Here is a 16848-nt window from a genome sequence, read left to right on the forward strand (position 1 = left end):
ATACACTCCCTGTAGAGGACAGAAGCCTTTCTATCACTGAATTAAGTCAGTTAATCATTGTAATCAAACATCATTAATGAGTGCACATGTTTACAATAGTTAACTTAACCAAGCACCTCCATATTAATCTAAAAAATATTTACATTAAAAATAACTTCAATTTCACTAATTTACAAATGTTTTCCCCATATTAAAATTGATTGATTGGCACATTCAGCCCATGTATAGCCTGGATCATACAAAACGCAAAACCTTTGGTTTATCACATGCCAGATTTCTAGACAAGAGCCCATAGCACTGTAAGAAGTGAAGTGAACATCCCTGAATGGTTCATGGTATTTGGGTACAGGAAAAGCTGCCATGATCACACTCCTCATCGGATCATTCTGTGTGCAGACTCCATATAAGACATGACTGTGTTAAAATGTTTGTCCACTACACAATAAATAGATGGAAACTGCATTGAAAAGAACTTTATGTTATGTAAATGTAGCTGTATTAGTGTTTCTGTGTTTGACCAGTCGCACCTACTTCTATATCGTATATGCAGGATGAAAAAATTTGTACAAAGATACATCCATGTAGACTCAGTAAACAGAATTATACACTTATATTACACACATATGAAAACACAAGAATTGTAAAATATAAATACATGCAACTTTTATTGTATGAGACATAACATCTTTGGTATCTCCTCGGTTATGACTCGCCACTTAGCCCAGGGAACACTGTACGAGGCTTGACAGTAGGTTTTGTGGGGTAACGTATGTTCAAATCCCTACATAATTCCTGGGAATTCTTCACACACTCTGATGTATATATTTAATATTTATTTAATTTAGATTGTTGTGTAGCATATATGCAGTCGGATTCTTGTATCTTTGAATGTATGAGTTGGAGTAAGCTTGACTTGCTTTGTATCTTTGGTGTGGATAACTGAATACATTGACAAATTGTAGTTTTATCCACTGGCAGAATTTTTCATTGTCCATAGCCACAGTTCTCAAGTCCAAGGTGATGGATTTACCACCTACTGCAGACACTTTTTACCTGGAGAGAAGTGTATAGTTGAGGCCCTCTCACATAAAAAATCTATCCCTACAATGCAGCAGTTATGAAGTGCAATTTGGTTTACCACATACTTCCGGACACTGTTTCCCCATGGTGAGGTCTATAATTGAGTTCCTCTAACACAAAAAATCCGTCCCTGCAATGCATTCTGTCATTAACCCACCCACATGTAAGACAACAGTGACATATTAGAGTTGATCTCAAAAGAAAGAGGAAGTAAAATTTTGAGCAGTGGCAACTTGTTCCAAGCTGCAGATGCAGGGAGGGAAGGAGTGTAGGCTCCTGACACATCAACCTGTGTGAAACTAGAGTAAGTTACCACTATCTGGATTGGTGACAGCTGGGTGAATGAAACGATAGAGCAGCAAAGTGCCTGCTGAGTGATGCCAACTAGTGGCTAAATATTGAAACTACCAAATTATGTTCCACGTTAATTGTGTATAAACATATACTTGTAATAATATTTGAATATGTGGAAAAAGTACCAGTAATTATTATTAAATTACCTGCATTATTATATCTATCCAGAGAACTTGGCTTAAAGCAAAGACAGTGTATTATATGGGGAACCCTCATCAATGGGAGAACTTGAGGCATTGGTGCACATTATTCTGCTGCTAAGTATCAGACAGTAATGTGAGTTTATCAGAGAAGCAGCAGGGCAAGATTGTGCAAGTCCTTGTTGCTCGCAAGTGAACTTATGTGAGCTAAAACTGCTGCGCCTCAGGCAATGTGTTTATCACTGCTGCTGGTAATGGATTGCAATCCAGGAAAGCTGTGTCTCGATCATAACCAATATCCAGTCATATCCAACAAATGGTGTGGTTTTGGACACTACTGCACAGCTTGGACAACACATGGCTTCTTTCTGAGCTTTGCTGTTGGAGGAGGATCAACTGCTTTCTATTACAGCAAGTAATATACCTGAACCTAAACAATATCACAGCTTGGGAAGAGTGTAGTAATCTGCAGTGAGGTACACGGCAAAGCTAACTATGATAGCAACTGCCTAAAGTATTCTTTTCATGTGTAATTGTGCCAGTAACAGACACTAATAAGCCACCATTACATGCAGTATTATCTGTGCTAGTATTTCTTAAAATTGTGCAGCCAAGTCTACTTCAGTTCGCATTTTATATATATACAGGGTAACAACTACTGAACTATATGAAATAAAATCATCATAACTTCTGAATGGTATGTGTCAGAACCGCACAGTTGGCCGAAGGGCATGACGAGAGTTAGTGGGAACGGTTTCACATTTTGCAATCAAGAACACTTCACCCTCAACAGGTGACTGTGTGGCGTGTCACATTATGGAATAACCAGTGTGATATTCCTTGATGGCTTGGTGACTATCGAACAGTAAGTGAAGGTTTCGGTAGAAGATTTCATCCACGTTATCCGAAGTGACTCTGATTTCGATAAGATGTGGTTCATGCAAGATGGAGCTCAACCTCATTGAAGCAGTTTTTTCAGTATGGGGCATTGCAGCCACAAGGAATGAGTGTGGACACTTCACTTCTGCTAACCTAACAGCAAGTAAGGCTTGTAGTTTAATGTGCTTCGATTTGGGGTACAAGCTCCCAGAATCTAACAACCACTAACACAAAGTGTCAAAACTTTTCTTTGTTCTGTAATTCTTTGAAATAATCCAGCTGATATAGCCCTCGCTTTTGCCCCTGTATTTAATATTACTGTTACTGGTGTTGTTAATTGTCGTGTGTATCGTGGCTTGCACTTCGTGACGTGTCACATTTATTGTACTCTTGACAAAGATCTGAGATTCACACTCGATCATTGTAATGCAATAAACGTATTTTATATCCCACACCCTTACAGTGTACTGAGACCAGACTGTGGGGCTGGTGTTGTTAATTGTCATGTGTATTGTACTCTTGACAAAGATCTGAGGTTCACACTCGATCATTGTAATGCAATAAACGTATTTTATATCCCACACCCTTACAGTGTACTGAGACCAGACTGTGGGGCTACTTCCATTTTCATTTCTTTTGACAATTCTTCATGTACGTTTTCAGAGTGAATGTCTGCAGTTGTCACTCGAGGCTCAAGGCTACGGGAATGGTCATCAAGTCTACCTCATCATCAGTTTGAATTACAATATTTGTCATTATGCACTAACTTGTCATGATAATCATGATTATTTTGATTTCCATCACATCTCTCATGGCGTGGGCTGCAGCCACGGCTGTCCAAGTGATCGGAATGTTGATTGTTGATTGCTTGTGATGGTGCATTGTTATTAACTTCACTGGACTTTGCATGGCTCTCGCATCCTTGTGGGTCAAATCAGTATTTTCCACTACAGATAAAAATGCATCATTGTCTTCATTGTGTGCATTTAGCAGTTTTTTGCATATTGTGACTGGCAATTTTGCTTTTAGTTTTTGCAGTACATCTCTTATTGTACTAGCTTCATACCAATATTTTGTCTTGTTGATACATTTTTCTATGTAATGGTGTAGGCTACCCTGATGTTCATTATATGGCTTGGCATTGAAAAGTGGCTTTCATAATTACTCTTAAACATTCCTAGATCAAATTTTAACCAAGGAGACCCATTCAGACTCTTCATAAATCTGACAAATATCAGCAATTTCTGTGGCCAGGAGAGCTGCATTCTTCTGCATAAGTGCAGCCAAAAACTGCATTTTCTGGACATCATTCAAGAAGTTGGGTAGTACCCCAAGGAATAATTTTATAAAAGTCATGAGGTGTGTCTGTCAGGCTAAAACACAATGAATTGTCGGTATCGTATCACGTTCTCCTCTGACACTGCAGTTGCAATGAGTAGTTCTTACCGCGTACAAAACAGTAACGGTACTCACTGCTGCATGAGACTGCAGCTCTGTACTTGTACCTGCATGCAGGACATTCCCCACCAATAGGCACAGATGCACTGTCCATTGAAGTGACAGAAGAGCTATCACTCTCTATAATCTGTTTTATTCGTGTAACATCCTATTTCATAGGAGTGACTTCCATGACCATGGCCTTGCACCACTATCTTTTTTTCCTTGGTGATGGAACTTTTAAATTCCTTTACTTCAGATTACAAGACATGCATTTTTGTTTTCATGCTCCTGTTCAGTGTGCTGAAGTGAGTGATCAATTATTTCTCTAATGCACCTGTCAGTTTCCTCTTTAACAGTGTGAAGTGTGGATTCCCTTTGCATCTGTTGTTTGCATTCCCATTTTGGAAATTTATCCTCTATTGCCTGATTGTTCTGTTCTCCCTCCTTCTTTAGCAATTGGCCATTTCTGATTTTAGTGTCTGTCTGTATTCATCAAACTGCTGGGTCATTAGCTTTTTATGCTCCTCAGCAAAAGTTTCCATTTTAGTCAGTAGATCTCTCTGTGGTTTAGATTAGATGTTTTCATTTGTTCCTACACATTACAGATTTGTTCAATTTGTTAAATTGTATTAGCTTTTGCTGTGGACAATTCATCCTGTGTGCATGATATTTGACTGATTTGTCTAGCCATATTTTTCAAGAAATTCATTCTTGGTGGCTTCCTGCATAGCAATGTTTGCAGTTTCCATAGCATTTAATCTATTTGATTAGCCAGGTTAGTTACTGGTTGGGTTTCTTGTTCATCTACACCTGATGAAACTGGTGACTTTTTGATATGATTGAAAAAATAAAACACACATATCAAAAAACGTTTTACATCACAATGGCAGGAGGGTGTCCACAATGAGGAAATCAAAGAAAAACTGGGAATGAACTCTATAGATGTAGCAGTCAGGGCGAACAGGCTTAGATGGTGGGGTCATGTTACACACATGGGAGAAGCAAGGTTACCCAAGAGACTCATGGGTTCAGCAGTAGAGGGTAGGAGGAGTCAGGGCAGACCAAGGAGAAGGTACCTGGATTCGGTTAAGAATGATTTTGAAGTAATAGGCTTAACATCAGAAGAGGCACCAATGTTAGCAGTGAATAGGGGATCATGGAGGAATTTTATAAGGGGGGCTATTGTGAAAGGCATAATCAGTCTTAAATGATGATGATGATGATGATGATGATCACCCCAGTTCCCAGAACTCCTGAAGATAGATGTTGACTGTGGATACTGTATCATAGACACAATCCCTTTGACTGTTCAGAGATGTCACTAAACCCACCCAAAGATGTAAACAACCATGCATGAGTAGCACCTATTCGACAGAGGGGGTCCGACAACCGATCAGTTCCAGTCATTCCACCAGAAAGGAGGTACACGGCTCGTGTTGTCTGTAGTTCAACCATGCCTAGACGGTCAATACTGCGGTTCAATTGCATCCACATTGTTACTCTGTGCCAGGAAGGGCTCTCAACAAGGGAAGTGTCCACACGTCTTGGAGTGAAACAAAGCAATGTTGTTTGGACATGGAGGAGATACAGGGAGACAGGAACTGTCGATGACATGCCCCACTCAGGCCACCCAAGGGCTACTACTGCAGTGGACGACAGCTACCTATGGATTATGTCACAGAGGAACCAGACAGCAACACCACCATGTTGAATAACGCTTTTCGTGCTTCGTGCAGTCACAGGATGTCGTGTTATGACTCAAACTGTGTGCAACAGGCTGCAACTTCACTTCCGACATTCATAGTGAGGTCCATTTTTGCAATCATGACACCATGCAATGCGGTACAGATGGGCCCAACAACATGCTGGAATGGACCGGTCAGGATTGGCATTGCATTCTCTTCACTGATGAGAGTCGCATATGCCTTCAACCAGACTATCGTCGGAGAGGTGTTTGGAGGCAACCCAGTCAGGCTGAACACCTTAAACACACTGTCCAGCGAGTGAAACAAGGTGGAGGTTCCCTGCTGTTTTGGGGTGGCATTATGTGGGGCCGACATATGCTGCAGGTGGTCATGGAAGGCGCCTTAATGGCTGTACAATATGTGAATGCCATCCTCCAACTGATAGTGCAACCATATCAGCAGCACACTGGTGAAGAATTCGTTTTCATGGACAATAATTCGTGCCCCCATCATGTACATTTCATGAATGACTTCTTTCAGGATAGTGACACCACTCAACTAGAGTGGCCAGCATGTTCTCCAGACATGAACCCTGTCAAACATGCCTGGAATAGATTGAAAAGGGCTGTTTACGGACAACGTGACCCACCAACTACTCTGAGGGAATCGCCGTTGAGGAGTTGGACAATCTGGACCAACAGTGCCTTGATGAACTTGTGGATAGTATGCCACAACAATTACAGGTATGCATTAGTGCAAGAGGACATGCTACTACGTATTAGAAGTATCGGTGTGTACAGCAATCTGGACCACCACCTCTGAAGGTCTCGCTGTATGGTGCTACAACATGCAATGTGTGGTTTTCATGAGCAATAAAAAGGGCAGAAATGATGTTTATGTAGATCTCTATTCCAATTTTCTGCACAGGTTCTGAAACTCTCCGAACCGAGGTGAGGCAAAACTTCTTTTGGTGTATGTAATATAGGAATATTAAAATAATGTGATACAAACCAACATACTTATGATTGAAAATTTGTTTCAGTTATTTATTTAGTGTGGCCATATACCCTGAAATGACTGCCAGTTCATGATTAAAACAATCTAATGTTGCACATGAACTATAGGTCAAGATACAAGAAAACTGTGCTACTGCTACGCCTATGCAACAATACTTTAATAAGAAGCAGTTTTGTACATCAAAGAATTCTAAAAAGAATTACAGTTAACCTTCTGTTACATGTGTGGACAATGACTGTAGACCAGGTATATATTGAGTAACATAATTTTTAATAGAAGATGCCCTCAAGCACTGCTTTCACACAGCTGTTCGTAATATCAAGTTTTATGCAACTTGTGTCATTTTGTTTCTCAACGGGTGTGTGTGGGTGGTTTATTTTGGTAAGAATTTGGATGGTCTACCTAGACAGTGTGTTTGATTACGTTACATTTTTATCAAGAGTGAATTTGTGTTTCTTCGCATTCTATAGTATATAATGTGAGATAATTGATCTTTTTGACATATGTGTTAAATTCTTTTCTGATTTCAAAGGAAAGAATGTTGCAGACAAAAAGAAGCTGTATTGAAACATCGAGAGATCCAAACCCTTGGATGAAATTGTTTGAAAAAGTGTCCAGTGAAGGTGACATGGCAGAAAGTGCAGATAAATTAGAAGAGGATCCACTGGAAACTGAAGAAGATGTAATAACTACAAGTGATTACAATTCAGACACAGAAGAAGAAATGTCAGAGACAGAAATATTAGAACCAGAAGTAAATGATCTGCATTTGAGAGCATACACAGTAAATACTACATTGGTGTAAGTACTACATTGGAAAAGATAAATTGATGAAATGGAGAAAAATTAAACCAAAAGAAGTAGCAATATTATTACACATATACCTGAACCTACAGGAAATGCCCTTCAAACAAAATCAGAAATCAAATTTATTCAGTTATTCATAACAGATCCACTTATAAGAATGATACAAAAATCAACTAATATATACATACAAAGCATTCAGCAGTGATTGGATAGGATCAGAGATGCTAGATTTACAAATGAAAGAGAAATAAGTACTTAAATTGAAATATTGTTTGTGACAGAAACTGTATGAAGCCCAATAAAAATGTAGCTCAGCTTTGTGATAACTCAAAAGGCATCAGTATTGAGACTTGTTACCTTTCAATGACTGAAAAGAGTATTAGTGTGCTTTTTAAGTGTACCATTAAAGGTTTCATTTTTCTTTATGTGATATAGCAGAAAACATGAAAAGATCATACAGTTGGATCACAGTAGTATTTTCTGTTTGTTTTTCCGCAGCAAATCTATAGAATTTTGATTAATTTGTTGTTTGCTCTCTCCAGCAATTTAACTGTTGCATACCTCTTCATTATTTAACAAACATTTCCGGAAAGGAGCATGAAATTTAAGTTGTTGTTTCAGAAATTTTGCACTGTTGTTTATGTTTACATACAGCTGCATATAGGCCAAATTTGTGGAATCATATTTTCGTGTGTATCTGTAATTTAACTGACTTATTCTTAAGAAACTATTATATTTATCATGAGTGAAAAGTGCTTGACTTGCCATAGAATTGTTAGCTCGGGGCTTTGGTGTGACAGGTGCTGTAGTTTTTTTCCATGTGGGTGACTGCAGTGGCATGGGTTTAGGGGAAGTAAATGAGACTCATCAGTGGTTTTGTAGGATTTGAGTAGAGATAGGAGGATACCAGAACACAAGGGGAAAATTGCCGCCCTTCAGGCTGAGTTAGACAAGGCCAGGGGAGATTTTGACACATTAAGGAGGGAGAAGGGTAAAGAGAGGTGGGAAGTGACAACAGGAAGAACAGGCCTAGAACTTTGTCTGACAGCTTCATGGTGAACGTGGAAAATAGATTTGACCTGTTGCTTCAGTTAGAAGCTGGTGAGCCTCAAGTGGTTGCAGATGTAGACAGGGCACAACAAACTTTCAGCACCATATTGAAAAGTAAGAAGGTATGGAAATCAGTAAAGAGAAAGAAAGTGTTGTTGTTAGGTAGTTCCCATGGAAGAGGTGTTGGCCAACTTTGGCAGGATGAACTAGGATCAGAATACCAGGTCACCAATTTTTCTAAACCTAGTGCTGGTCTGGAGCAGGTGACAGAGGATTTAGGATCACGTTGCAAAGATTTCACTACAGCAGACACCATGATTATAGTGGGTGGGCCAGGTAATAGTACTGACAGATCCTGGGTACAGTATAGAGTGTGACCTGGCAAAGATTGCATCAGCATCGAAGCATACCAGTGTTGAGTTTGTATCTGTTCCTGGGCGCCATGACTGACCTTTTCTGTCAAGAGAGCTAATTTGGAGTTGGAACGGCTGCTTATGTCGGGTGCAGGGTCACACATTTATTTTATTTTATTTTATTTATCCATCCGTTGACAATAAATATTGTATGGACGTTGTCAAGGGTACATGTAAGCCATTTCAAAGAAATGGGACACAAACAATATATACGTAAAAAAGTACAAAACAAAATAATACAATGAAGTTAATAATACTACAATGAAATTAATATAGCCTATATACATCCCTGCTTGTTATTTTAAATGCATAGTCTGTTTTTCATAAGGCTTTAGTTTTGTCCTCCCTAAACGGCAAGTCCTTATATACACAACACTGCTTAAGTATATATTTACATCACAAAACAGCTGTCCTTTAAGTATGTAAATGTAATGAATTATTAGGTAATGAATGATTAGGTACAGATAGAGTATTTTCCATTTTGCCTTTATAAATATCATCAGGAAAAATTTATTGACCTACATAGTCATTTACAGAATAAAAACATTGATCTACTAGAAATTTTTTAAATTCTGTTTTAAATTTGTTATTATCTTCTAACTGCCTGAAGTTGACAGGCAGTGCGTTGTACAGTTTTGCACCGATATGGCTCACATGCCTTTGTGTATACGTTCTTTTTGTTTGCTGAGTATGGAGTGCTGCGCTATTACAGGTATTGTAGTTATGAAAGCCGGCATTTGTCTGGAAATCTGCAATGTTGGTCCTGACATACAATACACATTTGTATATGTATAATGATGGTATAGTAAGTATTCTAAGCTTTTTGAATATGGGTTTGCAGTGTGTCTGTGGGTGACTGTGAGTTATTATTCGGATGGCCCTCTTCTGCAACAAATAAATTTGTTTTAGGCGCCCCGTTGTGGAACCCCAAAATATTATTCCATATGTGGCAAGAGATTGAAAATAGCCAAAATATGCCTTTCTAGCACCCTCTAAGGTACAAACATTTGCAACAATTCTGAGGGCAAAACAGGCTGAATTAAGTTTCTGTGCAAGTTTTATTACGTGGTCATTAAAATTTAAGTTTTCATCCACATGAATCCCCAGCAATTTTGTGGTGTCACTCTGTCTAAGGCTTTATACAAGGGCAATGTACTTGAGGACAATATTATGGAAATGGAAGAGGATGTAGATGAAGACGAAATGGGAGATAAGATACTGCGTGAAGAGTTTGACAGAGCACTGAAAGACCTGAGTCAAAACAAGGCCCCGGGAGTAGACAACATTCCATTAGAACTACTGATGGCCTTGGGAGAGCCAGTCATGACAAAACTCTACCATCTGGTGAGAAAGATGTATGAGACAGGTGAAATACCCTCACACTTCAAGAAGAATATAATAATTCCAATCCCAAAGAAAGCAGGTGTTGACAGATGTGAAAATTACCGTACTATCAGTTTAATAAGTCACAGCTGCAAAATACTAATGCGAATTCTTTACAGACGAATGGAAAAACTGGTAGAAGCGGACCTCGGGGAAGATTAGTTTGTATTCCGTAGAAATGTTGGAACACATGAGGCAATACTAACCTTAAGACTTATCTTAGAAGAAAGATTAAGAAAAGGCAAACCTACGTTTCTAGCATTTGTAGACTTAGAGAAAGGTTTTGACAATGTTAACTGGAATACACTCTTTCAAATTCTGAAGGTGGCAGGGGTAAAATACAGGAAGCGAAAGGCTATTTACAATTTGTACAGAAACCAGATGGCAGTTATAAGAGTCGAGGGGCATGAAAGGGAAGCAGTGGTTGTGAAAGGAGTGAGACAGGGTTGTTGCCTCTCCCCGATGATATTCAATCTGTATATTGAGCAAGCAGTAAAGGAAACAAAAGAAAAATTCGGAGTAGGTATTAAAATCCATGGAGAACAGATAAAAACTTTGAGGTTCGCCGATGAGATTGTAATTCTGTCAGAGACAGCAAAGGACTTGGAAGAGCAGTTGAACGGAATGGACAGTGTCTTGAAAGGAAGATATAAGATGACCATCAACAAAAGCAAAACGAGGATAATGTAATGTAGTCAAATTAAATCCGGTGATGCTGAGGGAATTAGATTAGGAAATGAGACACTTAAAGTAGTAAAGGAGTTTTGCTATTTAGGGAGTAAAATAAGTGATGATGGTCGAAGTAGAGAGGATATGAAATGTAGACTGGCAATGGCAAGGAAGTCGTTTCTGAAGAAGAGAAATTTGTTAACATCGAGTATAGATTTAAGTGTCAGGAAGTCGTTTCTGAAAGTATTTGTATGGAGTGTAGCCATGTATGGAAGTGAAACATGGACGATAACCAGTTTGGGCAAGAAGAGAATAGAAGCTTTCGAAATGTGGTGCTACAGAAGAATGCTGAAGATAAGGTGGGTAGATCACGTAACTAATGAGGAGGTATTGAATAGGATTGGGGAGAAGAGAAGTTTGTGGCACAACTTGACTAGAAGAAGGGATCGGTTGGTAGGACATGTTTTGAGGCATCAAGGGATCACAAATTTAGCATTGGAGGGCAGCGTGGAGGGTAAAAATCGTAGAGGGAGACCAAGAGATGAATACACCAAGCAGATTCAGAAGGATGTAGGTTGCAGTAGGTACTGGAGATGAAGAAGCTTGCACAGGATAGAGTAGCATGGAGAGCTGCATCAAACCAGTCTCAGGACTGAAGACCACAACAACAACAATGTGAAATGTCAGCTATCTCTATTGCATCAAAATATTCAAGGACTGAGAAATAAAATTAATGACTTAATTATCTGCATAGATGAATCAGAGTCCTCAAACCCAGCAGACATAATCTGCCCCTCTGAACATCATGTGACCACTGATATATAACTTTTAAGTGTTACAGAATTGAGGTTAGCGTCTCACTTTTGTAGAGCAGAAATGGAGAAAGGCGGAGTTGTCACATTCATGAGGAAATGTCATAAATTTAAGAACACAGACATTCATAAATTTGGCCTAGAACAGCATATGGAAGCATGTGCAACAGAAGTAGAATTACACAAAAAATCCTTCATAATGTTAAGTGTATATCGAGCACCTGCAGGTAACTTTCATCTGTTCATAAACCACCTTGAAGCAGTACTGGCCCTTTTAACAACCAAAAACAAAGAAATAAGAATTTCTTTAAAGTCTCTCCCAATAAGAACTTATTTGAGTTACTAACATTATCATTCAACTTAATTTCCACTGTAAAGTTCCCCACTAGGGTAGCCAATTGCTCACAAACAGCCATTGATAATATCTTTATAGAAAAGTCCAATGAACAAAATTATATTACAAAACTAATAGTCAATGGCCTCTCAGACCATGACATGCAGTTCCTTCTGTTAAATGTTAATACTGAACAGGATATAAAATCTGTTACATCTGAGCTCAAGAGGGTACTCAATAAGCCAAAAATTGATTATTTTAGGACACTCCTCAGAGACATTCACTGGAGTGATGTTTACAGTGCTCATGGCATGAATGAAAAATATAACACTTTTCCTAATAAAGTGCTAACCTTATTTAAATACTGTTTTCCCCCAAAACTAACCAAGGTTAGAGCAAAGTCCACAAAGAAGCCATGGATTACTCAAGGAATAGAGGTATCTTGTAAAACAAAAAGAAAACTGTATTTGTCAATCTGAAACAGCTCTGATGTTGATGCTACAGTACATTACAAGAAATACTGCAAAATATTAAAGACTGTAATACAGAAATCAAAGCAAATATATTACAATAAAAAGACAGTCATATTAGATAGCAAAATGAAGACAATATGGGATATAGTGAAGGAGGACACCGGTAGAACCAGACATGAAGAGGGACAAATAGCATTAAGAGTAAATGATACATTGGTGACAGATGTGTACAGTGTTGCAGAACTTTTTAACAAACATTTTATAGCTGTTACTGAAAAGATCAGGTTGTCAGGTTCTGTAGATGCTGCTACGGAATGCCTCAGGCCAGACATTTCAAGTAATTTCCATAATATGAATTTGACCCTCACTACACCAGCATAAGTAATGTACATCACAAAATCTTTAAAATCAAAAACATCTAGTGGATATGATGAAATATCAACACAGTTAATTAAAGAATATGATTGTGAGTTAAGTAACATATTAAGCTATCTGTGTAACCAGTTGTTTATCAGTGGAATATTTCCTGAATGGTTGAAATATGCTGAAGTTAAGCCACTGTTTAAGAAGGGAGATAAAGAAATAGCATCAAATTTCTGTCCAATTTCACTTTTGCCAGCACTCTCAAAAATTTTAGAAAAGATAATGTACAATCGGCTTTATAACCATCTTATCACAAATAACATACTGTCAAAGTAGGAGTTCAGATTTCTAAAGGGTTATGATATAGAGAATGCTATCTACACTTGCTGTGGTTTGTTGTCTTCAAACTTATTCAGTGGTTTCCTGCACTTGTCACTTCTCATGTAAAAATCACCACTTTCGAATTTTTCGAACCACTTGAAACACTGTATTTTCCCAAGACCATGTTTGCCAAAAGCTTTGACAAGCATTTGATGCAATTCTGCACCAGTTTGCTCCAAATGATAACAGAAATCCAATGCTGTCTGCAAATCGTAGTTCGTAGGCACAAACCTCGACATGGTTACGGGTTTGAAACAGAAACTGTTGCATGGAACTTGGGTTACTGTGAGTTGACATTCGTCATCAGCTGTTACAGGAAGCAGATGGTGCTGCAGATGTGGTCTCATGAGCCCTACAGTGACAGCTAGCACCATCTATAGGGAACTTCCAGTTGCATACTTCTACACCTGATACATTTCCAACTCTGTTCTTTCATCACAAGTTTGCAAGTGTGTACTTGCCACAAAATCCAATATTGTATTTAGTAAAAACAAAGATGATGTGACTTACCAAACGGAAGTGCTGGCAGGTCGATAGACACACAAACATACACACAAAACTCAAGCTTTCGCAACCAACGGTTGCTTTATCAGGAAAGAGGGAAGGAGAGGGAAAGACGAAAGGATGTGGGTTTTAAGGGAGAGGGTAAGGAGTCATTCCAATCCCGGGAGCGGAAAGACTTACCTTAGGGGGGAAAAGGACAGGTATACACTCACACACACACCCATATCCAACCCAGATATGGGTGTGTGTGCGAGTGTATACCTGTCCTTTTTTCCCCCTAAGGTAAGTCTTTCCGCTCCCGGGATTGGAATGACTCCTTACCCTCTCCCTTAAAACCCACATCCTTTTGTCTTTCCCTCTCCTTCCCTCTTTCCTCATGAAGCAACCGTTGGTTGCAAAAGATTGAATTTTGTGTGTATGTTTGTGTTTGTTTGTGTGTCTATCGACCTGCCAGCACTTTCGTATGGTAAGTCACATCATCTTTGTTTTTAGATATATTTTTCCCACGTGGAATGTTTCCCTCTATTATATTCATTGTATTTAGTAAATTCAAGAAGGGCGCTGATGGATAAAACGTGCTGTTTCCTGTGATGTCATGGTAATATATCAATCCATTCTACATGTTAATTGGTTGGAATCAGATGTTTGCAGGTTGAACAGTATATTTACGTTAGTACTTTCATTATGAAATATCCCCAATGGTGGCAGATGATGAAAGCTTAATAGAAGTAAGCTATGTATCTGGAAGAATTTAAAAATCTTTATGAGCACACATAGTTTAGAATTCTGACCTTTAGAATTTATTGGTTGTAATTAATATTAAAAAGTGATTTATTTAAGAAAATTTTAATTTTACTTTTGTAAGAAGGTAATATTAGATTATTTTAATACAAACAGAGTGTAAGACAGTAAGTACTATACACACCAGCTGTATTTTCTCAATACAGTATTTTCCCCTTCGGTGTGAGTTGGTAATGGTTTTGTATGCACCCACTTGAAGAGGGAACCAATCTATTGTAACTGACTAATGGGAAATAAGTAAAGGTTTCAACTGTCTTTGACTTGTTTGGCTCACTCACCTCAACCAAAGGACACTTATACCTTTACCCGTTTCATCAATACAGTATCAGTTCACAATCAAATGAAGCAACCTACAATTGCTGTTGCCAGACATTGTTTTAGATAAATATTTTTTATTAACAGATGTTATTTTCATAACCAATTTGACAATGTTGGTGCTCTCATGAGAGGTTTAAAATAATCTTATCATGGGAATTGACTGAACTGAGCTCCAAGATATTTTCCATGCATACAAAGTAAAATTTATCAGATTTTCTTATCATACTTTGTTGCTGAAGCCAATGAAGAATAAGCTGTGGGAAATACTTGAGTGCATACACAAAGTATACACTAATATAAAGACATTTTGACATTCAGTTGAAGGAAACAATGTATTTTGAACCTACAATGTCACATGTAGGTAAGTCCTTGGCTCGTGCCATTATACTCTCTTCTTCTTGGAACAATTTGACCATATGAATTCTTGGCTGTGGATAAACTTGAAACTAATCAATGTATACACAGTTCATGTCAGATACATTCTGTTGAGTCTTTGGCTCACACTATTTATATGAGCAACTTTTCAGCAGCGAAGATATATCTAATTGATGAGTCTCTATGCAAAACACACCATACCTTCAAGCTACGTGATGATCTCTCCTTGCACCCTACATATGGTCAATTGTTATTATTTTGCTATACTGATGAGCACTTAAAATGTTTGGTTTACTGATGCCAAAGCATCTAGCTTCAATATGGCAAGACGGGCACAGAGGTACACATAGAAACACATAGATACATACAGATAGATAATAGAGTGAAATATAACTTACCCATCCATTTCAGATAATAACTGGTTAATTGTTTGGTTTGCATAAGGATGGAAGTTTGAGCTTGTACGTTTTGCTCCAATGGAGTCTATTTCATCAATAAATATTATACATGGAGCACAGGTTTTTGCCCTCCCTGTGAAGGAAAGGTTAAGAATAAGATAGTTGGATATTTGCATAAATTCTTATAAAAATGAAAAAAGTTATCTTGAGCTCTGTGTTTAACTTGTAAAAAATGCAATATCTTTTTTGGAAGACAGTTAACAGGATTGTATGATGGGTTGCCAACTTTCAACAATAAAAGATGGAGTGTTGATGATGAATCTTTCTTAGTTGAAGGCCACAATTTGTAAGATGACACTGACTTTTCCAGAGAGATGAACTAATGCAATCCACCTAGATTACCAGCCGACAATATTTGTTCAATCTTTCAATTAGTTCCCATTCATCATGTTTACTCTAAATATCCCTCCATGAATTGTACATTATTTCTAAGTACAGATGGATAGCCTGTCATTCCCTGCACAACTATGTTCTTCAGTACTCAACAAAACTCCATACTGGCTACAAAGTACTGCAAAAATGAGCCACAAGGAAACACTTATCAAAGTCAGCTGACTGACCACACATGGATTTACAATTGTCATCTTAATATCCTTTACTTGTGCAAATGGTCTTCCAGATGAAGTTTGCGATTCTCTACTAGTAACTGCTGAAGAATGGCTCAAAAATTAGCTTCACACTACACTGAAAACAGCAGGCTAAGCAGGCTAACTAATTCAAACTTTACAGCTTTTCAGAGAGTTTGCTTGGTTGGAAACAAGCAGCATATGACCCATTCTTTAAACCTAGAAAATAAATAAATGAATAAAATTTATACAACAGCATAGCAATATTTAAAGAAAATGACAAGAGGCCCAACATTTAGCTGCTATTCTATTACTACTGTGCGTAAAAGGATGAATAACAATCCTCTGTATAGTGTTTTAAAATTCAGGCGCCATATTTCCATCTCTTTTGAAGCATCGTCACCTAAAACCCTGCAGATATGCAGGACTGTACACATAATCTACACTCCTGGAAATGGAAAAAAGAACACATTGACACCGGTGTGTCAGACCCACCATACTTGCTCCGGACACTGCGAGAGGGCTGTACAAGCAATGATCACACGC

The 16848-nt window shown here is 38.2% G+C and overlaps 1 protein-coding gene across 1 annotated transcript in view; it reads right to left on the bottom strand.

Moving 5' to 3' along the window:
- Positions 1 to 16848, bottom strand: part of LOC126233810 (ATP-dependent zinc metalloprotease YME1L-like) — a 170289-nt gene that overhangs the window by 127055 nt on the left and 26386 nt on the right. Inside the window, exon 5 of the mRNA XM_049942889.1 lies at positions 15677 to 15809. Coding sequence (XP_049798846.1) covers positions 15677 to 15809 — 133 coding nt within the window. The remainder of the gene's footprint in view (positions 1 to 15676; positions 15810 to 16848) is intronic.

The sequence above is a fragment of the Schistocerca nitens genome, chromosome 1, assembly GCF_023898315.1.
Source record: "Schistocerca nitens isolate TAMUIC-IGC-003100 chromosome 1, iqSchNite1.1, whole genome shotgun sequence".
Classification (NCBI taxonomy): domain Eukaryota; kingdom Metazoa; phylum Arthropoda; class Insecta; order Orthoptera; family Acrididae; genus Schistocerca; species Schistocerca nitens.